General features: G+C 40.2%; 1 protein-coding gene across 1 annotated transcript; it reads left to right on the forward strand.

Moving 5' to 3' along the window:
- Positions 1-1,202: 1,202 nt before the first annotated feature.
- On the forward strand, positions 1,203-25,689 carry AFG3L2 (AFG3 like matrix AAA peptidase subunit 2). Its single transcript, XM_064705816.1, has 17 exons — positions 1,203-1,365; positions 6,348-6,447; positions 6,915-6,983; positions 7,428-7,546; positions 8,522-8,674; positions 10,788-10,862; positions 12,280-12,401; positions 14,700-14,973; positions 15,547-15,684; positions 17,777-17,930; positions 18,520-18,627; positions 18,749-18,874; positions 19,899-20,009; positions 20,583-20,698; positions 21,601-21,801; positions 23,396-23,590; positions 24,698-25,689. Exons 1-17 carry the CDS (start codon positions 1,240-1,242, stop codon positions 24,938-24,940), a joined length of 2,430 nt encoding a protein of 809 aa, XP_064561886.1. The 5' UTR covers positions 1,203-1,239; the 3' UTR covers positions 24,941-25,689.
- The last annotated feature ends 116 nt before the right edge of the window (positions 25,690-25,805 follow it).

Raw genomic sequence — 25,805 nt, forward strand, 5'->3', positions numbered from 1 at the left:
TTTGCACAGACTCATTCTACAGCAAACACATTGATATAGAATGCCTTACAGAATGGGGCAAAACCAGGAGACAGGTTTCCTTATTTCCTACCTGCAGGCTTTGTAGAACATTGCTGCAGGCTAAACCAGCCCTGGCAGCAGGGAGACCCGCCCTTCCCAGTGAGGCTGGCCAGCCTAGGCTGGGCTGGGCTGAGCCTGCCCTGCTGACTCACCCACACCCTTGAGTCAGCAAAGGGACCGGCACAAGCTGGAAAGATGGGCTGGGACCGATGGCATGAAAAACAAATGCTGGGTCCTGCACTTTGGCCACAATAACCCCATGCAGCACTACGGGCTGCAGTCCGAGTGCTGAGAAAGTGGCCCAGTGGAAAAGGACCTGGGGATGCTGGTCAGCCAGAGCTGAACGTGAGCCCATGAAAGGCACGGGCTGTGCCCAGGTGGCCAAGGAGGTCAGTGGAACCGTGGCCTGTATCAGACACAGCGTGGCCAGCAGGAGCAGGGCAGGGATTGTTCCCCTGTATCCAGCACTGGTGAGGCCACACCTTAAATATTGGGTTCAGTTCTGGGCCCCTCGGTTCAGAAGGACATTGAGATGCTGGAGCTTGCCCAGAGCAGGGCAATTAAGCTGGTGAAGGGTCTGGAGCCCATGTGCTGTGAGGAGCAGCTGAGGGAGCTGGGGGTGTCTAGCCTGGAGAAGAGGCAGTTCGGGGGTGACCTTATTGCCCTCTACAAGTGCATGAAAGGAGGTTTTGGCCAGGCTAGGGTCGGTCTCTTCTCCCGAGTAAGCAGGACGAGAGCACATAACTTCAAACTGCACCAGGGGAGATTCAGCTTGGACATTAGGGAGAAATTCCTTCAGAAGTGTGATTAAATATCGTAACGTGCTGCTCAGGGAGGCGGTGTTATCACTGTCCCTGCAGGTGTTCGGGGAGAGCTGGGACGTGGCACTTGGTGCCATGGTCTAGCTGACGTGGTGGTGCTGGGTCACAGGCTGCCCTCGATGATCCCGGAGATCTTTCCCGACCCGATGGATTCCGGCATCCTGAGAATCCCAGGGCGCGCCGGGCTCCGCTGGTGACGGCGGTGGGCGTGGTCAGAAGGCGGTGCGTGACCCCCCTGGGGGCGCGGCCTCACCAGGGGGCGGGGCCAGGTGTGCCCTTCGGCCGTAGGGGAAATGCACGCGGCGGCGCGGTGACGTCAGGCGGCGCGGGCCGGCGGTGACGGCGGGTCCGGGCGGCCATGGCGCACCGGTACCTGCTGCTGGCGCGGGGCGGCGGCGGCCGCCGGGGGCTGCCCGGGGCCCCGCTGCAGCAGCTGCTCTGCGGGAGGGGCCTGCTCGGCGGGGCCAGGCCCTGCCTGGCGCAGGTGAGCGGCGAGCGGGCCGGGGGTCGAGGGAGGGCCGTGCTGGCGGTGGGGCGGCCCCGGGGCGGGGAAAGGCGCCCCGCTGCTCGGACCGAGCGCGTCTCTGCTGCCCGCGGCCTTCCCCGGCTCGTCCTCACCCCGGCCGGAGGAGGCAGCCCCGGCCTGCTCGGTATTGGCCCTTCCGGGCGGCGGGGAACGAGGCCCGTGGGTGGGTGAGCGGGCGGGCGGGCTGGAGTGCCGCGCCTCCCGGCCTGGAAGGGGCAGCCGGCTCCGTGCGGGAGAACCTCGGGCTCCTGCGGCAGCAGCAGCAGAGTCCTCCTGCAGAGGGAGGCGACACCCCAGAGCTGCTGCTGTGCTGCATCCCGCCGCTATTCCTAGAAACTTAGGATTTTCTCTTCCCAACTCCTCTGACATGCACAGGGACACCTCCCACTACACCAGGTCGCCTGGTCTTGAACACTATATCTGCAGCTTCTCTGAGCAACATGTTCCAGTGTCTCACCACCCTCACAGTAAATAATTTCTTCCTAATATCTAACTTAATTTCTCCTCTTTGAATTTGTATCCATTCCTTCCTGTCTTATCACTGCAGTTCCTGATAAAGGGTCCCTCTCTGGCTTCTCTGTTAGACCCACTTCAGATACTGTATGGTAACTGTGAGCTCTCCATGCAGCTTTCCTCCAGGCTGAGCAGCCCCAGCTTTCTCAGCTTCTCCTCATAGAGGAGGGTTCCCATGTTGCCAGTGGTTTTCCAGGTGCTGTGTCCCACCTGATTCCAAAGTTCTTCCATTGCTTTCTCAGGGTGATGAGTTGTGTTAGGTGGGTTTGAGGCTGGGTGAGAGACTGAAATGTTAAAGATTACTGACTTAGCACCTTGTTTTGGGTGTCAGTGTTCTGGATAAGAGGAGCCTGGTTGTTTGCATCCTGGGATTGCACAGTGCAGTGATGCCATGAACCTGCACCTGCAGCAGTTGTGGTACTAACTGCTAAAGCATGATGTCTGTGTGTTCATCCTTAGTAAAATGGCCTTTGCTGTCAGCTGTTACAAGATGTGCATTACCCTTGTTGACAGCTCTAACATAGTGCGGGAATGACAGGCCTGTGGGAAAGGAAGGTGCTTGAGTCCTCTCCCTTTCATGGGCATCTTGCTTTTCTTTGTTTTCCTGTAGCACAGAGTGCTGAGCAGCCACACCTTTATAGCTGTGAAGGTTATCTCTAGGGTAGTGATGACTGTGAGAGGAATACACACAGAAGGTGTGTTGTAGTTTTGTTCTCAGCATGAATATATATCTGGCTTGTTTTTCATGGTGAATTTGGTTTTTGATCAGAGCTGAACATCATTTCAACAATAAATAAAGCATTGTCAGCAGTGCTGCTGATCTCTCAGGAAGCTAATTCTTGTTACTTTCAACAAAATTTAAAGAATTCCTATTTGGAATCAATCTTAGGAAGGGGTCTTCGTATTCATTCTAGCATCTGGCTTTGAGTGTAGGCAGAAAAACGATGATCTTTGTTCCATAAAAGCCATTACTTTTTTTAAAATTAATCTTAATGTGAGAAAAAGTGAGTAGCTTGGAGTCATAAAACTTTAGAAAGGCTTGGGTTGGAAGGGACCTTAAGGATCCTCTAGTTACAGCCCCCCTTGCCATGGGCAGGGACACCTCCCACCAGACCAGGTTGTTCTGGGCACCATCCAGTCTGACCCTGAATACTTCCAGGCATCCACAACTTCTCTGAGCAACCTGTTCCAGTTGCTCACCACCCTCTGGGAGTAAAGACAGTCTTCCTAATTTCTAATCCAAATCTCTACTCTTTTAGTTTAAAATCATTTCCCCTTGTCCTATCACTATTTGCCCATGTAGAAAGTAACTTGCATTAAGGTCGATTTCTTTACCACCTTTTTGTTGTGTGTTGTCCCCTCTTCCCATTATGTTCTTATGTAATATTTTGATGGCTGTTAGATAATTAAGACTTCTGGTTTAATTTTGCTTTTATTTGGAACTTGATAATGGGTAAAGCTGTAACTTCCAGCTTTCTACAATGAACAGATTCTCTATCCTATTTGTATAGCTAAGCAAATGGATTTTCTGTTCCTGCTTTGTGTAGCCTCAATTTTGTAAACTTTTTAAGGAGTTCTGCTTGTGCTCTTGGGTTTATGTAGCACTCTGAACTAGTAACATTTTATGGGTTATTTTAACTCTAAAACTGACCTTTGTTTGTTTTGCTTATCTGAAACTTACATTTTAAAAAGTCTTGATTTTTAGAATGGTGTCACAAGGTCTGCCCGAAAGAAAAAAAAATCAGATTTTTGGTTTGGTTTGGCTTTTTTGGGGGTTTTGGTTTGGTTTTTTTTTTTTTGCCTCTGATTGGGAGATACTTGGCAAGAGTTTCCTGGTATACAGCCTGAAACAGCATCCAGTCAAAATGTGCTCTGTTTGCTTTCTCTGTGTTTAGGCAGTGGGTGTGCTTATATCAGCTAAGCTTGCTGTGGCATTCCCATTGCCAGACAGACCTGTATCAGGATGATCAGCTTTTGTGCTGGTGTTTTAGAGAGTTCTTGAATATCTCCTGTGAAGGAGACTCTACAGCCTCTCTGGGCTGCCTGCTCCAGTGCTTAGTCACCCACACAGTAAAGACATTCTTCCTCCCATTCAGGTGGAGCTTCCTGTGCATCAGTTTCTGCCCATTGCCTCTTGTCCTGTGCTCAGCACCACTGAGAAGAGCCTGGATCAACCTTCCTGGCACCCTCCCTTCAGATACTTAAAGACAATAATGAGGTCCCCTCTCAGCCATCTCTTCTCAAGGCACTCAGGTGACACTGAAGGTGCCATGAAGTCACTTGTTCCTTTTTCTCACAAAGCAGCTTCAAAGCACTCAGCTCTCTGCATATTAACTTGACAGCATGTGTTCATGGAATTTAGGATCTGTAGAGACAATCCAGCAAGAAGCAATCCCATTATTCAGGTCTGCCCCAAAGCTCTTGTCTGCTTACCCTTCTCTCTCCTTCTCTTAAACTATAACTTAATTCTGTAGTAAACCTGTGCTAGTCTGGGCCAGGCAATTAGATTTGGCTTACTTAAACTTTTCTTTTAAACACGAGCAGTTGTTTCTTCTTAGGTGGAGTAAAGCTTTCAGAATATTTCAGTCTCTTTGCAAATAAAAAGTAATCTGAGTTTGCAGAAGAACTAAGTCTCTAATTTTGTGTTTTGTAGGGGACCACTGACAGGAGAAAACCCCACTGTTTCTTTGAGTTTCATTAGTTGCTGCAACATTCGCTCCCTGTCTGTATGTGGAATATACATGATCTGTGGCAAGCTCTTTTTATTTTATTGCCCACATGGCTGCATCCCACTTGTCCTAAAACTTCTTCTAGGAGCTCAGATGGAATTGCTCATGTGGGAGGTCATAATGTGTTGGATTTAGTAGCTGTTCTCTACATTAGCTTCTCTCCAGACTATCTGCACTGCACGTGCTTCTGAGAATCAGTGAAATCCCCTCTTGGATTTTCAGTATCAGATTTTATTCAGAGACATGCAGAGACACAAAACTAATCCTGACCAAGCAGCCCAAGAATTCTTAGCTCAGTCCACAGCAAAAGCAAGGAATGAGAACATTTTGGTGTTCTTCTTTGTTCCAGCAGGTGGAACTATAGGGATGCTTGAAATAAGCCTAATGTATTTCATCATTTAATAAGGGGTGGAAGGGGAAGCTCCAGACAGAAGATTTCAGCAGAGTTACAGCATTCAGTTAATGAATGACAGCATGCCTAGGGTAGTTCTATGTGTGCAACCAAGTAATCAAAAGTTTCTTTAATATGCAGAAATGGAATTTGTTTACAGCCACTGTACTTTGACTATAGCACTGAGCTTTCCTTCACCAAAATAGTCCTAGGGGTATTAGTCCCAGCTGGATGTTTGCTGTCTTGCAAGGATCCTTGGAGTCATGTTTTCAGGACCTGTTGGTTTTTGCATTTTACTATTTCTGTGGCTCTTAAGGTAAATAGCTTCCAATCAAAAAGAACAGGAGACTGAGTGCCTTTATGTGGCGGAAGGAAGTGGAGGCAGAAGGAAAGTCAGTCTGTGGGGAAATCTTGGCATGGATAATATTTTGTTTCTCAGAAGCATTGGAAAAGCTTATGAAGGGCATTTTATCTAACATATGTCCTTCTTGAAGAAATCAGGTATGATTTCTCTTGAATAAAATTGCAGTTTATACTTTTTTGAAGTATCCAGCTGTAGTAGCAAAATTTTATTAAGAACTCGTGAGTTTAAAGATTTAATTTTCCTTCATTGCACTTAAATGATGAATAACAGTAAACAGCCTTAGGACAAGGAGCAAGGACAGGAACAAGCCATGTTAAAGCTTAAGTTTGTTGTGGTTTTATAACTGGATTTTTACTCACATAGGCCTTTGGATCTTCTTTTTGCACTGAGATTCCTTGTCTGTTTTAGTTCCTTAGCTGTATGTAAGCATTGTCTGCCACATCCCTTTCTTTTGGATTCAAGTGGATCTCTCATATTCAGAAGCTACAACTTCTTAACTATTTGTAAAATGGTTGCAGACAAACCATGATTGAGTACTGTGTGGATCGTGCTTGTACAGTCCCAGTTAATGTTGCACTTTAATGTCATTTGGCTGGTATGATTAAACATGTCCCATAGAAGTCAATGTGTATTTAATGTTCATAGCTTGTAGTGTTTTCTGCTTGATTTTTCTCTTTTAATGAACAATGTTTTGTTTGTGTGTAAGATGAAACTTGGTTCTTAACAACAAGAATAAAAATCTCCTTGCTGTAGAAATTACTCATTTGATGAACTTTTCTTTTTCCATTGTTGTTTTACTTTCTGGCACACAGCAGTTACTACAATATCTGTTGTAAAGTTCCAGTTGTAAAGTATTGTCTGACTAGCTGCAAGGCTTTACTAGAGAACTTGAAGATTTTTGTGGTGTGTTCTTGTTGCTTTATATTTCTTTTTCATCTTTCAGCTCTGTGACCAAGTTACCCCTGGAGTTCCTGCTGATAGAAGCACTTTTTTGGCAAGTGTAATCGCTGCTTGCAGAAGGCTTTTCTCTCAACCTCCCAAAGGTGACTCTAACTTTGATTTGTGAAACAAAACAGACTGCTTGCATACCTTGCTGAGGACTGCACTTATGTGCTATTTAGCTTTATTGTCTGTGGGGAAGTCAGTTCTTGTACTAACCAGCCTATAATCTTGAGATGAAACATTTGATTTATGGGATTTTTAGGAGCTATTAAAGAATAATGTACTTTGCTCAACACTGTGCAGTGGAGCTTTCTGTTGACCTAAATTTCTCTATGTCTGGTTAAAACATAGCTTTACTTCAGGTTATTAAATAGATGTGATATTCTCTTGTCAACACAGCAGATATATTTATGGAGACCAGGTAGAGCTTTTTGACAAAAAAACAAGAGCAAAGCTGGTTTTGCCGTCTGTATGTTCCTAGCTTTTTTGCTGGTGTATACAGTCAGCATGTGATGAAAGAATTGTAAAATGAAAACCAACTGTGATCTCTTTTTCTCTTTCTCCACAGGATTTGAAAAGTATTTTCCCAATGGGAAGAAGTCTAATGGAACTAAAGGTACACCTGGAGAAACAAAAGGTACAAAAAGCTGCTTGACTTCAGTTCTTTGTGGAATGTGCATTCATTAAATTAGATTTTGGCATAACAATTGTGAGTTTGGATTTTAGTTTTTTTCTTTATTTTTCAGGGAAGACCAGATTAGTTTAGAAGTGCAAATTGGTATGTTTTTATTATACATGGTATGAAAGCAAAATAATGTTCATCTTCTGGAATAGTATTTATTTTTGTGCTTCTGTTGGAGTGCTGTCCCTCAATTATAAGTTAACAGACTTCTTTCTGGTCATAACTGTCTCTCTGTCATTTAATGGACTATATATATTTTTTTTTTCATGGAAAAAAAAATTTTTACATCATCTAATTATTGTAGTATTGCAGACTAGTATATTTTCCAGAACATCTCGTTAATATAACTAACAAAAGGTAATGTGAGATTAGCATAAGATGTAAATTTTTGTTTTTTAGAAACAAAGCAAGCTACTACTTCCAGACAACCCAGTGGAACTAGCAGTGGAGGAGGTGGGAGTGGTGGAAAAAAAGGAGGCAAGAAAGAAGAAACTAACTGGTGGACCAGATTACAGAAGGTTTTGACTTTAAAATATCTTTCTTTATGTCACTATCTTGTCTTCATGAAATAACCTTGCATGATTTTGCTTTTTAAAGCCATATTCTGATTGCCCAAATCTTGCTCAAGCCTCCTGTGCCAGACCTTCCATGGCAACTGGCCCTGGATGGCTCCTCACTCAGTGCCTTTCATGAATAACTATTTTGTGCATAACTCCAGAGGCATCTACCTCTGTTCAGGAATGTTAATGAAGTTTAAGCTCTGTGAATGTGGTTGCTAGTAGTCAGTATTCTTAGAGGGGAGCCTCAGACCTTTAAAGGCCTCGTGTTTTGTTTCAGTGGCAATTTGGAGAATTTTCTGACCACACAATGGTCATTAAATGTAGTTTGCTCTTACATGTTCTGACCTTGATGGGATACTTATGTGAGTTTCCCTTTGAAATTTATTGCCATTTATTGCCAGGTGTAGCACAAAGGTGATGGCACCTGACAGTACAGGAATAAAATATTCCTGTATGTATATAAAGAATGTTTTTGGTGCATGGTTTTCATTCTTATTTTTGGTTTTGGTTTTGGTGCATGGTTTTCATTCTTATTTTTGGTTTTGGTTTTTTCTTCTGTTAGTTTTTTCCTTTATTTTTTGTTGGTCTTGCATGCACTCCTGGAGACCAAGGAGAATTGTTTTAGAATGGAGGCAGAAAGGTCATGTGATTTTTCTTTTTCCCTTTCTAAAAACAGTAGTTCATGGATCAAAACTCTTCAATTACTGTTTGTAAAACACTTAAAGAATTTCTATTGCTTGTAATTCCTCAGTTCTATGGGAAATTTCTCAAGTGTGTTCATACAACAAAGCAGGCTTTTGTTTAACATTCTCTGTGGCAACCTTGAAGGCAGGGAATAGAAGCTACAAAGAAATATCAGAACCTGTTTCCTATGTGCCTACTGTATTACAGACTCTTAATTTTTTTTTTTTTTTTGCTTTCTCTATTTCCTAGGGTGACATTCCATGGGATGTCAGAGAGTTTCGGATGTATGTGGTGGGAAGTTCTTTTTTCTGGACAATGGTTGTGTACTACTTCTTCTTCAGGGTCCCTGGGAGAGAAATCACCTGGAAAGACTTTGTCAACAACTACCTTTCTAAAGGATTGGTGAGTGGGGAGGGGAATCAGCGTGAAACATCAGAGTGCTGAAGATGCTCATTGCTGCCTCCCCAGCTGGGCTTGTGTTTGTGTGTCAGCAGAGTGAGAACTGGCTCTGTGTAGGTTTCAAGGGAGAAAGGAATTAGCTTTCATTTAAATCAGTTCCTAGATCTGATATTTTGGATGGATGTGGGAAGATTTATGTCATTTCAAGAGAGGAGGGGGAATAGCAGCTCAGGACAAAGCTTTGGTTGGATAACTCCTGTGGGTGCTGGGGCAGTGTAGCCACACTCTCTCTGGGTATGGCTCTGCAGTACAGATAAGCTGACATAATGGCTTAAAGAGACATGCCAGCTGCCTTTGGAAGAAGTTTGCTCCTAACCTTATCACTTGCATGAGCCCATTCCTCTGAAAAGAACAGGTTTTTCTTATCTGAAATCAGTTCCTTGGGGAATCTGAGAAGCAGCAGTGAGAACCTAAGGGATGGGTGGGGAATGGAAGAATCCTTTCAGGGACAGTACATTGGCATCCCTTCATCCCTGACTGTGTTGTAAAGTAGCCTCCTCTCTTTGTTTTCTCCTCTCATTTTTTCTTACCTGGAGCCACTTCTGGAGCAATCAATTCTATCATCAATATCCCTGTAAAACTTGGCAGCTTTCCATGCTTGGAGTAATAGGTTGGTGATGCCCTGAAGTTCAGGAGGTGGTCTTGCACAGGCTTTTTCCACTTCAAGAGCCATGAATTCTTTGCTCTGCTCCCTCCCTGCTTGTAGCTTCATCTTGCTAGGAAGGCATTGGTTTGCTTTGTCCTCTAGGTTTCAGACCTAGAACACAAAGTTAACCTTCCATTACCTTACTTTTGTGAGCTGCTGAACAGGGTGTTTCTTACCTTTCTTTTCTAACTGGTCTGTGCAGAGTTGCTCTGTATGCTTCTGCCTGGACTATCTTACAATCAGTCCTGTTCTAAATTGGTGGTTTTGCACATCTTGTGAAAAAACTCATACTGATTCAATTTCTGAAGCAGTAAGACACTTAAATCTGTAAAAATATTCATTTAGCTGTTACAGTGAACAAAGCCTGAAGCCTCCTTGCAGAAAAGCATTGTGAAAGGAGGCTGTTGCACAAAACCAAGTTTCTTGTGACTTTGTAAGATGTAGTGTGGATATTCAGACAGACTAAATGTGTAGCTATTAAATGCTGTTGGCTGCCTTAGTGGTGGGGAGAAGACAGCAATACTGGAGTCATGTGCTTTTCAAAACAAAGGTATTCAGATAGTGTTGTGTGAAATCAGGTTAGTTCTAGAGTGACTTCTTAGCTCATGTTTTCCTTCAATTCTACCAGAAATGGCCATATGTAGTGAGTTCAGGGAACAACCTTAGTAACCTGTGTGCGATTCAGGCCCATCTTCTAAAGCTAGATTGCTAGTTTTAAATGCTTTAAAATGTTAAAACTACTTATTTTATGGAAAAGGGAAGAAAACATGGAACAAATTTTACTTGACTTCTAAAAAGGCCCTGTCAAATCCAAGAATCTAACCATTGGAGGAGACCTGTAAAAAAATCTTAATGGTATATATCTGCTAAAGCTGCAGCACAGTTCCCAGGTTTATATAGTATCTGTTACCCCAGCTAAATACTTTATGTAATTGATGTTACTGTATTTAATATTGTAGCACAGGAAGCCCTTTCTGGTAGGGAAAACAGTTGTAAGAACAAAGTTCAGATTTTCCTCGTTTTGCTCGGTTTGGTTTGTTTTGGAAGCTGCTCTAAGAGTTTGGAGTCATATAACTTACTGGTTTTGGTGTTTGACCACTGAGACAATTAACTACTGTTTAACTATTTTACTGTAACTGATTTTTGCTGATGCATGCATTGAGTTTTTCCTTGAGAAAAGGATATAATGTCAGTCGTTCAATTTAAATTCCTATGTGCCAGTATTCCTTTTATCCTGATTACATACATGATTCCTAATGGCAAACTGTAGACTGTGGAGCTGTCCTGATGTACCTGATTAATTGTACATTCTAAGTGGAAAACAGATTCACATTTGTTATCTGAAGCTGTGGTGGAAGCACAGTGACTGTACACTCTTCACTCAGGTTTTGTTCTTTTCTCCTCCTCCAGGTGGACAGACTTGAAGTGGTGAACAAGCGCTTTGTTAGAGTCATCTTTGTTCCTGGAAAGTCTCCTCATGAATGGGTAAATACTTTTAATACGTGTACATGGGATATTAGAAGCAGCAAAACAGTCTTTTTATGTAAAGTTAGAGGCAGAAACTTGGTCTGGATCATTAATCATTTCTTGATCGAAACATTTTTTCTTGTTACATTATCCTACATTGTGTGCTTTTCACTTTACTGTATCAGTTGTTTTGCCACGGATATCTTTAAACTGTGACAAGTAGTTCCTTTCCAGCACTGTGCTCTTTAATACAGATACTTAAACGAGAAGAGTAACAAATTGCTGAAGGTTCTGTGTTTTTAACTGCTGCTTTCCATCTGCTCAAGAAAATCCCAGACTTAAGTCCACATACCTAGGAATCTTTTCTGTTCCAGACTGCTTTTAGCCAGTTACTGGAAAAAACAAAGAGAAGCGTTGGTTTCCAAAGTATTTATTTCATGGAGTTGCTCTTCTAGTAGCACAGTGAGGAATAGACTGATGCAGGTGAAAGTTTTCCAAAGAATGATACCCAGTGGCAGAGACCTATTAAAAATATATATAAAATTTTCATAGAAGAAAAATTCAAAGAAGCATTAGAAAAGCTTTATCAGATTACCTCTTCTTAGGTGGTGGAGCTTTTCTTAAGTGTCTTGGTGAAACAAGGTCTGCAAGTCCCTCCTGGGTAAAGTGAAATCTGCAGCAATTACATAATCAGTGGGTTTCATTATGGCTTATTTATACACCTACTCTTTAGCCCACATACAACCAGTTGCCTTTGTTTCCCAATCACTTAACTGCTCTGGTGTTTCTTTTTCAATGTTAGGGTGAGGAGGGACAAGTCAGGCAGGTCATGGTGCAAAAGGGAAGATTTTCTTGACCAGATCTCAACACATTTTGAAAGTAATGGCTGGATTTTTCTTTCTGGTCTGTGATAAATTTGTGCTGTTTTGTTTTGTTTGTTTGTTTGTTTGTTTTGTGAAGACAGCTGACTTTAAAGCTAGTATAAACTGCAGAAGCTTTTCCTAAGAAAAGCAAAAACATTTCTTAATCAGAAGGGCTGAGACCTTCAAATGAAACAGTAAATTATACGACTGCTGTGTTTCCAGGTTCAGTGCTCTGTATTACTCTGACTATATAGGTCCCTTATAAAGATCTGTTTATTACTCCCTTCTATTTTTTTTCTGGAGAAAATACTGGCAGTATTTCCATCTGTTTAAAGTGCCCTAAAACCATTGGGATTTATCATCTCTGCATGATAAAGTGATAGATATAAGTGTATTCAGGTTGAGAGGCTTCAGATTTGTTGTGTGCCTCTTATACCAGTTACACACTTGACAAGGCAAACTTGGTCCAAATCTAACGCATGCACAAGGAATTACCAGACTAGAAGAAGCTGGCTTGTAGTGAAGGTGAAATAAGATGGGGCACTTGGTCATCTCTGCTTTTTTCCTTGCAGTACGTCTGGTTTAATATCGGTAGCGTGGACACTTTTGAACGGAATCTGGAGACTGTGCAGCAAGATCTGGGAATTGAAGTGGAGAACAGATTGCCTGTAGTCTACTCAACAGAGAGTGATGGGTAAGAAGTTGCTTTAAAAAGTCTCTGGTAAAAAAAAAAAGGTTGTATCTACAGTAGAGTAGGTTTGTAATGCGCATACCTTATGCTTCACTAGGTGGCAGTATTATCAGAATAACAATCTGCTTGGGTTTGTTTCTGAGTGTTATGTGTAAGAGAAGCTGTTCAGTACTTTGTCTATGAAGAAATCCATATCCTCTCACTCTAAATATAGCTTCTCATTATATAAATGTTTTACTGTAACTCCTTTCTTAATTTAAGCCCTTCCTCCCCGTGACTTTTACTAGAGCAAGAGTTAGCCGGGAACAGCAGCAGAGCTCCAGAGATGATGCTCATGTAGATTTTTGAACAGGGAGATTATATCATAGAACCATAGTATATTGGCTGAGCTATTCTGGGCATCAATTTTTGGCCAAAAATAAGCATAATCAAAATCTGGGGCCTTGGAAAAAAAGCAAGAAATAGGTGATTAAGTAGATCACATTAATCTGCCTGTTAACAGAAACTGGAAGATGGATCATACTCTTAATTGTTAAGAAAAATAGTACTGATTTTAGATTTACAGCATTGTTGCTTCCCATTAGGGAATAAGGGCTCTGATACTAGATTTGTGTTCTTTGTATTAGCCTTATGTGGCTGGATTTTATTGACCTTATTTAGAAGACAGTAAAAGTGCTTCTCTGATGTATTTTTCCAAATGGCTTAGAGGACAAACATAATCTTGTAACTCAAGGAGTAGTTTCTTTTTGATTCTAAGTGAGCAGTTTAGAAATTACTCCTGCTGATGTCTGTCAAATAGGTTTTTTATCATCAGGAAGTTGTACTTGTAGTTTGTGTATACTAGCTCATGTGACTAATGAAAGTGGCTCATTTACTGCCTCTCTTGTTTTTACATACTTGTGGGTATTTGTTTTGATTTGGGGGGATGGAGGGGAATGTCTTGATTTTACTGCAGTGTGTGTTACCAAGCTGCTGCTGCCTGTTGGTCTTGGTGGCAACAAGAAAAATGGTGGCCTTACTCTGGGCAATCCTGCAACTTCAGACAGAGGTTTTTATTTCCCTGTTCTACACACTGCCTGCCTCATTTCTCTGTTTCTTTATAATGGAGCAGGATCTTAAGGATGGTCCATAAATAAACCTGTTGAGCCCTTATTTAAACCAACCTGGGGAAAAGTGATGGTCAGGGCAATGCAGCACTTGTGCAAGAAGGCTGCATGTTGGCCTGAGGCTTCTCACCACCGACTAGGAAAAGTAGATCAGTTCCTATGCCTTTTTCAGCCTTGTACAGACCTTTACTTCCTGAATCTCTCTTCCGTACCACAGCTCTGATTCTTTCCTCAGTGTCTGTTCTCCATATAGATATTGATATATATTGCTCTGCCCCAGGAATGCCACAGAAAGCAGGAGAGAGCAGCTATATATAATCAAAGTACTGCTGTTCCCTGTTGGATCAGAATCTGCTGAATACCACAGTAGAGAAAAAAAATCCTTGTTTTCTTCTTTATCCCAGGAATGTGGGTTATCTGTAAAGCCTGGAAATCCTGTGCTTTGTGATTGTCCTTCTTTTCTGCATTTTGTTTTTGTTGAGTGTGGGTAGAACGTCTTGTGAGCTCTTTGTTGAACTGTTCCTTTTCACAGAAAAATCTGTACAGTGCTCAGATACTATGATAAAGAGGACTGTGTTAGGGTTTTGGGCTTTTACAGAGCTGTGCTAGAAAGCTGGAGGACAATGAACAATGAATAATAATTAAAAACAACTAAAACCACAAAACAGAAAACCCCACCCCAAGAAACCACTCCCTCCCTTCTGCAAATCTGTATCCTTGAAAATGAAAATGGAAACATTGAAAGGAGAAAAAAAATGTAAAAAGCTGAAAGACCTAAGGGAAGAAGGGCATGTATTTTGGAGAGAAATTTCTGCTTGAAGTTATAGGGCACACTGTCTATATGCTACCTAATGCAACTTATTTTGAGAATATAACCATTTACATAACTAGTCCTGTAAATTTGCCTTTGAAAAACAAGCTACTTCTGTTTATTAGGTAATGCAGTTTTTCCTCTGGAAAACTCAACAATGTTACTTGATGTGCTTGGTTTAAAAATAAGCAACTATAACAATTTGTTCTCAATTTTATTTTGATGGTTTCCCAGTGTGAACAACCTGCATAAGTACAAACATTGCAAGTTAATAGACTGTTAGTCCTGAATTTGCTTATAATGGAACCAACATCTTATATGTGTTATTTGCAGTAATGGATTATTGTGATAGGTTTCTCTTTTTTTGTTTGTTTTTCTCCACAGATCATTTCTCCTCAGTTTGCTGCCTACAATTCTGATTATTGGTTCATTGCTGTACACATTAAGAAGAGGACCTGCAGGCTTGGGTCGGGCAGGGCGTGGAATGGGTGGACTTTTCAGTGTTGGTGAAACTACTGCCAAAGTCCTTAAGGATGAAATAGATGTTAAATTCAAAGATGTAGCTGGCTGTGAGGAGGCCAAATTAGAGATAATGGAGTTTGTTAACTTCCTGAAAAATCCCAAACAGTATGAGGATCTGGGAGCAAAAATTCCAAAGGTAAGGGATCGATGACTTAGACTTTATTCTTCTACTAGTCCTCAGTATTCTAAACTGTACTAGGACTGTTTACATATGCAATGCTTTCCAGCTTCTGTCTTCCAATCAGAAAAAAAAAATAAACAAGCATTGAGTGCCAGCTGTGTAACTGTGTGTAACCACAGTGTAACTGTGGTGCCAGCAGACTTGCTTTGTGGAATACATTGTCTGTTCACGTGGGCCAGAAGTGATACACACCATAGGTATAACAGCAGTCTTGCAAGTGGTTATTACAGAATTGCCTTTTGGCTGTGCTGGCAGGGGAGCCCACCTGATGACATACCTTTCTTTTTCTTACTTAATATGTCAGTCAAACAAAACACTGTTCCTGAAACTCTAAGACAGCATGGAGTGTTGGATCTAATTTGTTTTTCCTTTTGCTCCTTTAAAGGAGGGGTTAATCTTCAATTATTTCCTTACATGATTTTTGACTGTGGTGCAAGAAAAGCCAGAGGGCTCAATATCATTGACTTGTTATTTCATAGGCTTAATATTGTTTTCTTCATGAAGAAAATATACCTGTTTGTCTTGCAGGGGGCAATTCTGACAGGTCCTCCAGGTACTGGGAAAACACTTCTGGCTAAAGCTACAGCTGGAGAAGCCAATGTGCCATTTATCACCGTCAATGGCTCAGAGTTCTTAGAGATGTTTGTTGGTGTGGGTCCAGCACGAGTAAGTCCTTGGCCTTGCTCTGTTCTTTCAGTATTGGCTGTTGAAAGGATGTTGTCAAGTGTGGGAGACAAATGGTTTGATTACAGCTGAAGTTGTTTCTTCTATGCAGATTTCTTACAAGTGATGCCAGATGCATGTCGAAACACAAAAATCACCAGTGAACCTTTAATAAAAGTTACTAAGGCAGTTCATTAGCTAGTTTCACTAGCCTGAAGCACTTCACTGTTAAGGATGTGTCTCTTTTCAGGTGCTTGAGAACACAGAACAGCACTCTTTAAGCTCTGATCTGAACTAAATTTACTACTTGAATCAGAAATCTGTAGCTCATTGAGCTACTGTTATGGGAATGCCTCCTCCTGCTCTAAATCCTGCTTCTTTGAAGAACTTTATTCTGTTTGTAGTTTGAAACTTTTAGTTGTAAAGAGTTGTCTAAGACACACAGATAAGCTTCTGATTGAAATATGAGTCCAATGACTGATTTCTGATGATCAGATGCTTTAAATAACCAGATATATGTCTGATATTTTTTTCTGCTTTTCTGCCTTAACTGTCTTAAGAAAGGTCATTAAAAACATGTGAAGTAGTGTAAACAAGTTACTGATGGTATTTTATGGTAATTAAAATTTGGGAAAATATTAGGTATCCTAAAATTATAGTGATGCTCGGACTTCTGTTGTCAATAGATACCTGAAATGCCCCAAAGCAAAATGACTTAACTTTTCTGTACCGGTCTGTGATGGTCTTCACAGGGGTTCTTGGATGAGGGAAGAGACAAGGATTTGACTCTATGTTTCAGAAGGCTTCATTTATTATTTTATGATATATATTACATTAAAACTATACTAAAAGAATAGAAGAAAGGATTTCATCAGAAGGCTAGCTAAGAATAGAATAGGAAGGAATGATAACAAAGGTTTGTGGCTTACCTCTCTCTTTGAGCCAGCTGGGCTGTGATTGGCCATTCATAACAAACATCTAACATGGGCCAATCAAAGATTTACCTGTTGCATTCCACACTAGCAGATAATAATTGTTTACATTTTGTTCTTACAAACAAAAGACATTACATTTTGTTCTTGAGGCTTCTCAGCTTCTCAGGAGGAAAAATCCTAGGGAAAGAATTTTTCATAAAAGATGTCTGTGACACTGGTCTATGAAAATACTGTTACTATCCAGTGAAATCTCTTGATATAACTTTGGCTGGGAATTGAAGTTTCAACACAGTTGATAATTTCTGGTGCCTATAGAAAACAATATGAGAGAGTTTTACTTTCAGTTCCTATTAATTTATTAAATAAGACAGTTGTTAGTGATGCTAAATTGATCATTTGTAAATTGAATGTGCTAGAACTAAAACTACTTGTGTGATTCTGGATTTCTGCTTATTCCATTGAAAAGAGAATTCACTTCAAGCATGTGACGTGTTTATCTTGTTCCTTCATTGTACTTTTTTCAAAAAATTTGGCTGACTTTCTGTTGTACAGCCTACTGTCCAAAATTTGCATCTCTTCGTGTGTACCGTACATTTTTTTGTCATCAGAGAAGTGTTCTGCAATTGCATCACTAATGTATAAAGTAGTAAAGCTCTGAGCTGCATCTAATTCTCACTCAGGTCAAAATTCTTCCATTAATTTTTCATTTCCTGTTTGCTCCAGTTGGATTCCTGGCTGTAGATCTGTTAACTCACTGAACTGGTTTTAATGAGACCCTTCTGATAGGTTTGCAAGCAGAGCAACATTGCAATGTTGCGTCTAAAATTCAAATCAGATTGTGCTGCATCCACCACAGTAGTTAGGTAATACCTTGCTTAAAATATGAAAGTCTAAAAAACAATTTCAGCTATCTACTCACGTCCTGAGTGTTTTTTCCAGACATCTAGAAGTTAATTTAACTTCCACATGAATATTTGGAGGGGAATTAAGTAACTTACTATTGCCTTGAAGGCTGGCTGAAGGCTTTGGAATGAGTGCTTGCTTAGAGGCATACCCAGTTATAGGGATACTGTTACTGATGTGCCTCTTCCCACCTCTCCCCACCCCCAACTCAAAAGAGTTACAAACCAGTCTGATACAGTCTCTGTTCTTTTGTTAAGGTTAGAGACTTGTTTGCTCTGGCTCGGAAGAATGCCCCGTGCATTCTCTTCATTGATGAAATAGATGCAGTAGGGAGGAAGAGAGGAAGGGGCAACTTTGGAGGACAAAGTGAGCAAGAGAACACACTCAATCAGCTTTTAGTAGAAATGGATGGTGAGTATTTAATGCCTAATACTATGCTATAATAACAAGGATATTGGATAGAATATGCTTGTTCAGACCTGCTAACCAAGATCTGGATTCTAGCTTAAATTCAAATTATCCCTGTTTCCTTGTTTCCTAAAATAAAGCATGGTGAGTCACTTTGCTGCAGCCTGATATTTTACTGAAATTCATTCAGAGAAAAAGAACCCTAATTCTGTATGTCCTAACTCTTTGTCATAGTTGAATAGTCAAAAAAATTCTTCACAATGAGACCAGTCTGTCGGTAAAAAAAAAAATACAGCCAGCCATGCTGGTTCTGTGCTTTCCTGAGCAGTTAATCTGTTATTGTATTTTGAAGATAAAGCAGGATTTGATATAGTAGTTCACAAAGCAGAGCCCAAGGCCATTTTCTTGCTTGTTATGAAAAACTGGACAATGCAGCAATAAATAGAAATATTTTCAGCTTTAAGATAATTTGTTTGAACTGGCAGTTCTTACATGACCCTGTAAAGTGGGCAGTCTTTATTTCTGGTTTTGGAGGTTTTTTTCCACAGAAATTATATTTACACAGCTTTTCTCTATCACTTTTCTTTAACAGGATTTAATACAACCACAAATGTAGTCATTTTGGCAGGTACTAACAGGCCAGATATTTTAGACCCTGCCCTGATGAGACCAGGACGCTTTGACAGGCAGATTTACATTGGTAAGTTTTACCTGGGTGCCTGCAGTCAAGGCAGCTATTTATACATGTAATTTCCTTGCACACACTCAATTTGAATATATATGTGTGTGAAAAGTAAAACTATATGTCTTCTATTTTAAAGGACCCCCAGATATAAAAGGAAGAGCGTCCATTTTCAAAGTTCACCTTAGACCTCTGAAATTAGACACTGTCCTAAATAAAGACAACCTAGCAAGAAAGCTTGCATCACTAACACCTGGGTTTTCTGGTAAGTGACTCCTAATGCCACTATTATTCTCCAAGCTTGAGATATTTGATTTCCCTACTAATTCTGGTTTTCTTGCACCTAAACTTCTGGATGGCGTTTGATTTAATTGTATTTACTGGCACAGCCTGAAATTCTCTTTGCCTCTTAGAGCAAGTAGGAGATTTCTGAGGGTCTCGTTTTGTCAGCTTCAGTCAGGGTGACATGAAGAGGGAGTTTCTTCTGTCTTCAGTACAAGCAATTCAGAGGTTTCTGATTGTTATCACTCCTGTGTGTGTTTTTCCTTTGTCCTTTCCTTTGTTTCATTCTTGAGCACTTCTGGAGAAGACATGGGTTTTGTGAAGTTTGTATGCATGTTCTGTAGTAGAATTTATGTTTCTGGATGTAAAAACCAAACACCAGTGCAGAATTCAACTACTGGTTGATACAGATTTGAAATTAATTAGATTATAAGCCAGTAATGACACTTCTCACATCTATGCCAAATTCAACACTTGTGTATTCTTCACTGGTTTTTGGTCTATATAAAACTGCTTTTCTGTGATTCGACTGGCAATGTTTCTGGTAGCTACAGTGATGATGTTTGTTGCCTCAATGGCACTACTGCAAATAATTTACTGATTTCAAGTCCTCCACTTTCTGTTAATGTGAAAGGATATCCTCTAAAGATAAGCCAACATCGGAGCTATACAGAAGTCATGTAGGAAATGCGTGCAGCTAAATATATACTAGTTTAAGTATAATCTGTTGCAGACAGAAATGGAAGGTGGGATGTATCAAACAATTACTTCACTGGTAATAAATTTTACTTGCTGGCTGTCTACCTATGCAAAAAATCTTAAAGCCTATAACTATAGTAGATGCATTTAAATATATCTTAAGTAATTAAACTATTTCAGAACGCATTACCTTTAATTTTCAAGCTCAGTGAGAGTTTATAGCAAACCAGTTGTAGGTAAGATTATGCTTATGCTAAACTCAGAGAAAAGTGTTGAAAAGGATCAGTAATTCTTGCCTTCTCTTTTAGGTGCTGATATTGCTAATGTTTGTAATGAAGCTGCTTTAATTGCTGCAAGGCATCTCTCAGATGCTATAAACCAAAAGCATTTTGAGCAAGCAATTGAAAGAGTTATTGGAGGTAGGTGAATAGCACCAATTGTTTCTCAAAAATTGTAATAGACAGCTTTTAGATGTGTAGGAAGCCATGCTTTTGAATATTCGTGCTGCTCTTCAAGGTTGTTTTCTTTCTCTCCTAAACACACTTGATGTTTGGAAAAGAAGTATCCTGTCTATATTGCTGACTTCTGTAATAAAGGAAGGGGTACAAAGACAGATTTCATCAGGACACGTCTCTTTTATTTCTTCTTCAAAATAGCAAGAAGAAAAACTGGATTTAGGGATGCTTTTAACTGCTGCTAGCCTGAAACAGTCTAGAAAAGATTTTTAAAGTTCAGATGTTTTATTTAAATATTTGAATATTCTTAAGAACTTGCATTGAAATGGGAAAGTCTAAGGAAGGACAAGGTTACAGCGAAATCTGTAAGATGTGAATTTCTAAAACTTGAAAGTTTTGGGGCGGTGTTTAAATTTTTTCAATGGATCACATGTATGGCCTCAAAGTATTGTTCACCATCTTTGCAAATGAGGTAAAGGATTTCAGAGGAGAAAGTTGTATCTGAAACTATTAATCAAATTTATTTATTTTACAAAGGTTTGGAAAAGAAAACTCAAGTACTCCAGCCAGAGGAGAAAAAGACAGTAGCATATCACGAGGCAGGACATGCAGTTGCAGGGTGGTTTTTGGAACATGCTGACCCCCTGTTAAAGGTAAGAAGGCTAATTTGGACTTTTAACAGTAGCATGGACAACATCTTTTTCTTTGGGGTTCCTCTCCCCTCCACCAATGTTAAGAAGATATTAAAATATAATAAAAAGCAGTGTAAGTGTGTCAATTTTAGAGTACATTTTTGTTCATTTCTTGTTACTTTCTTAACTGTTTTCTGAATTAGCTGTGACATAGTTCGTAGTATAAATGTCCTTTGAAAGTGAGAGACCTGCTCTCATGAGTCTGTCAGCCTTGATGGCTGCTTTTTCTCTGAGGCTTTCAGGACTGATTAGTGGTTTAAGTTACTCTTACCAGGTTACACAGGTATACTTCAGGAATATAGAAAGTTAAATTTTACTTTCAATTTGCTTTCTTTTGGCTTTACAGCGTGACAAGTTGAATGTAGAAGGAAAAGCACCCCAATCTCCCAAACTTGCTTTAACATCCATAGTTTTGCATAGCTGTGTTTTTCATCTCATCTCAGGCTTAAAAATATTGTATGATTTACTTCTGGAAGAAAGGTCATTAGTAAATGTGGAAATTCCTTAAACTGTTCAAAATGCTGTATCTGTTACAGAGTACATAATGCCCAATAACATTCAAGGAATTGTGGATTTTAATTAAAATGGTGTTTTTAAAATATGATACAGTTTTTAGAGAAGATATGACAGTGGTCTTACCTTTCTTTTCCAGATATTCTAGTAGTTGTTATCCCAGTTTAGAGCTAGCCAGGGCTTTTAAGGATAGAACATAATGGGGGCAAAACTGTAAATGGAAATAATGTCTGAATTAAACCTCAAGGGTGAGTATGGTGTGGGCTGTGGTATTAAAAATAAGTCAAACTGAAGAATACTTTATGGTTTTTAACACTGTTTAGTTGTAGCACTGTTACTTTTTTTTGTAGGTATCTATTATTCCACGTGGTAAAGGACTGGGTTATGCTCAGTATTTGCCCAAAGAACAGTATCTGTATACCAAAGAGCAGCTACTGGACAGAATGTGCATGACTCTGGGAGGACGTGTGTCTGAGCAAATCTTCTTTGGAAGAATTACAACTGGTGCCCAAGATGACTTGAAGAAGGTGACCCAGAGTGCATATGCTCAGGTATGGGCTTGACTGAGACTTCTTTTTTTCCTTTACCGTTTTCTTTATCTCTGACCTAACTAATATTCTGCTATGGTGCAATTTCATCAGGTGCATCCCTCAGAAGCCTTGTTTCAGAAAACACTGTATGAATAAGCATCATGGTGTTGTTTAGAGATGCTGATGACCAATTATTTCATTTCAGTCTCACAACAGCAGTGTGTGCATTAGGCTTCAATTACTGCCCTACATCTGCCCACAGGAACATACACATTGATCCCATTGGGTCACATGTGGGAGTTGGTATACTTATTTTAAAATGGAATTTAGTTCTCAGATTTGATCATATCATCCTACATTTACAATTGCCCTGTGTGAAGATTCAATTTGGATTCACACTTGAAATCCAGACAACCTTGTTTGAAAGCACTGTTTGATGTCAGTTAAGGCTATGGGAATTGAGACATTGGTTTGTGTGTGTATCATATTAACTAATGTAGATGAGTAATTTAAAATCAATTATCAATGCAATGACTCACCTAAGTGTAGCTATGGGCTACACACAGGTGTGTTACTACATTTCCTGCATCAGGACAAAGGATGTCATCTCATAAGACACTCACAAGGAGCAAGAGACATTTTGGAGTACACTTATCTTCCCCTGCACACTTATCCCCAAACCCCACCTACTTCCTCTTCTCAAGCGTGCTTTTTGTTGCCTCAGTTCTGGAAGGCAATGTGTAATGGTATCTTGTTAATTCTATGATATCTTCAGTGACTCTTGCTCAATTCTAAATTTATAAAATAAGTCTACTTACGGACTTTTGTATGTGTCAGCCAAAATTAAGAAAGCAGGTTAAGATGCTTGGTTCTAATGGTGAGGTCTCTTTGAATTCTGAATATTCATTGTCGTACCTGTGTGGATCTTGCTGGACTGAGAAGTGCTACTTTAGTAACCATCAAATTGATAGTAGTCATGGAGTGAATAAATAAATAGCAGTTTGAACTTGCTTCTGCCTCTGCTGGAGGAAAATGCAGCTTAAAACATCCCCATTTAGCAACCAGACAAGTCAGTATTCAGTACTGAGTGAAGCAAGATAAGAATTGTTTGACATTTGTAGAGGAGTGTCTTGGGATGAGGAACAGCATATGATTTTTGGACTTGATAGAAAAAACCTTCAAGACCCTCTACTTGAGTACTTAAGTCAGCTTATCTTTATGGGTGAGTAGATTATACTAAACTTCAGAAGTATTTTGAATTGGCAAAACACTTCTATTTCTGGTAAAGAAGGGCTTTACTGCTTAAGGAAGGCTGAAGTAGTTTTTGTGTAATATCTTAGAATTTAAACAGCAAAGCACTATGCATACCACTAGCAACCACTTTAAAATGGTGTTATTTGTGTCCTTCACTTTAATCAGTAAAAAGAAATAAATGAAAGTCAATGCATGTGTGTTAACTTCAGTAGACTTGCATTTTCAGGGAAGGGTTGATGTTACAGGAAAAGATTAGGTTATAGCAAAATTCTTCCTCTCCCTTTTTGTTGGCCATATTTACTTCAACATACCCTAAATTCTTGCTATCTCTCCTTTATTTATTTAATTTTTTTCCTTTCAGATTGTTCAGTTTGGTATGAATGAAAAAGTGGGGCAGATTTCCTTTGATCTCCCTCGCCAAGGAGACATGGTCTTGGAGAAACCTTACAGCGAGGCAACTGCCAGGTTGATAGACGAAGAGGTGCGGTCACTAATTAACATTGCCTATGAAAGGACATTAAAGCTGCTGACTGAGAAGAAAGCAGAAGTGGAGAAGGTGAGCATTACAGTGTTTTTAGCCATTAAGTTCCAGCTGGTAAGCCAAAATCTGAATTGAACTGAATTAGATTTAAAATAGACTGTATATGAGGAAGTTTGCTCAAAACCCATTTGATGTAATCTTAAGAATGTGTCACAAGACTTAAGAGAAACCTTTTGTGTTGGAACACCTCTGAGCATCTCACAAGCATGATTTAACATCCCTCCCTGCTTATGTGGTCAATATTCATTTGGAAAGTTGGAGGGAAGAGACTGCCTGCTAACATAGGGTTTAGTAGATGTGATAGGCAAACTTAAAGATTAAATACCAGGCTCCCAATTTTTTTGGGCAGAAGAAGCTCTTGTAACCAGGGAAATTCATATGACTTCCTTTCTCTGAATTCCTTTTTAGTGTTAATAAAAATATCTTTGTCTTCTTCCGTTCTGTCCCTTGGCTGCTTATGATCTGCCTCACTGCAGCCAAGATTCAGCTTGTGCATATTCTCTTTCTTCATGCTGCAAAACCTGATACAGCAAAAGGATCATCTTCTAGGACAGGCATCCAGTAGGCTTAGTGACAAGGAGACAATTTTGTATGGGCTCCATAAATCCTGTTGTAGCAGGTCAGCATCCCAAAAGAGATCACTGAATGTGGTTTGTGCTGAACAATGAGCTCACTGACCCAAGGCTGCAAACTCCCCTGGTGCAGTGTTCACACATTGGTATTTTATGGTGCTCTTGAGCTTGTAACACAGCAGCAGCCCAATTGAACCATCCCCACTGACTGGAAGGGAACACTTGTTTTCATGTACCACTTAATGTCTTGCATCCAGAGCCTTTTGGCAGAAGCAAAAAGCTGCTGTTCTGAAGCAACAATAAAAGCAACAGTCACCCACAGTGAGGGCACTTTGCTTAGTCTTAAAAGCAGGATTAAAAATAAAATTGTAGTTGTGCTCCCTAAAAGTGCTCAAGGGGGAGAAGAATCTTGTATCTGATGAACTCTGAACGACCTTTTTTTTCTATCAAAATTAATCAATGCCAAGCTAACTGCCTTAAGAAACCCTTCCAACTAGGACAGCATCTCAGGTGTTTGATGTGTATGACACAACTTGTTGTGCTATTCCAGGTTGCCCTGCGGCTGCTGGAGAAGGAAGTGCTTGATAAGAGCGACATGCTAGAGTTGCTTGGCCCAAGACCATTTGCAGAAAAGTCTACTTATGAAGAATTTGTGGAAGGCACAGGAAGTTTGGATGAGGATACTTCACTACCAGAAGGCCTTAAAGACTGGAACAAAGAGCGTGAAAAAGAAAAAGAGGAGACAACAGATGAACAGGTCGCTAGGCAGATCAGAGGAGGGATGCCATTTTAACTGTGAAGTGTGTGCCCATGGTGACTTGCACTCTGGAAGAGAAACAAACTCACCTAGTTTGTACTTCAAAACAAAAAATATTTATTCAGCCAAACTGTATTAGTGATGGGTGAAAGAGTGATCTCGTGGGATGAGACAAGGATGTTCTGCTTCTGATGTACGTGTGTGAGATCATCAGTGCACTGGTAAAAGGTGATCATCTCTTGTTTGCCAGCTGGAGAAGCATACAAGGAATTGGAGCTGCAGTGGAATGCCAGAACTGAGCCTCTCAAGCATTGGAACAGTTCAGATTCATGCACAGATTTTGTGGCACTGATTTTTTTTTTCAAACATCTGTAAGCTTACAAAAATCAAAGGGTTTTTTTGATTATTTATCTAAACTATACCTGAATGTGACCTGTTTCCAAAAAGAAAAAGAATCATACAAAATGCATTGTCAAATGTGGTTGTACAAAGTACTAGCTTTGCAAAACTATCAGCTCTTTCATCTGACCCTTTCCCCTTCACCTCATTTTGATTTTAGAGTTTGTCTACAGAGAACTGCCATGTAAGTTGACCGTGAAAACTGAACACTTGCTTAAATATCTTCAAATGTACTCATGGTTCAGTGTCTTAAATTAAGTCTGAAACTTTTTGGCTCCTGCAGTTTTACCAGTCAGTTTTTTACAGAGTTCTGTAAACTATTGAACATATGAATGTGATGTGTAAATACAGTTTGAGTCAATAAAAACAGTACTTTTCTGAACAAAGCTGTCCCCTTTTTTTTTTTTTCTTACTGGTTTCTGGGTATAGAATTCAGAACAATGCAAAACTCTGTTAATATAGGGTAAAAGGATTGTGTTCATAAATACAAGCAGCAACCAAA

Source organism: Zonotrichia leucophrys, chromosome 2 (genome assembly GCF_028769735.1).
Source record: "Zonotrichia leucophrys gambelii isolate GWCS_2022_RI chromosome 2, RI_Zleu_2.0, whole genome shotgun sequence".
Lineage (NCBI taxonomy): Eukaryota > Metazoa > Chordata > Aves > Passeriformes > Passerellidae > Zonotrichia > Zonotrichia leucophrys.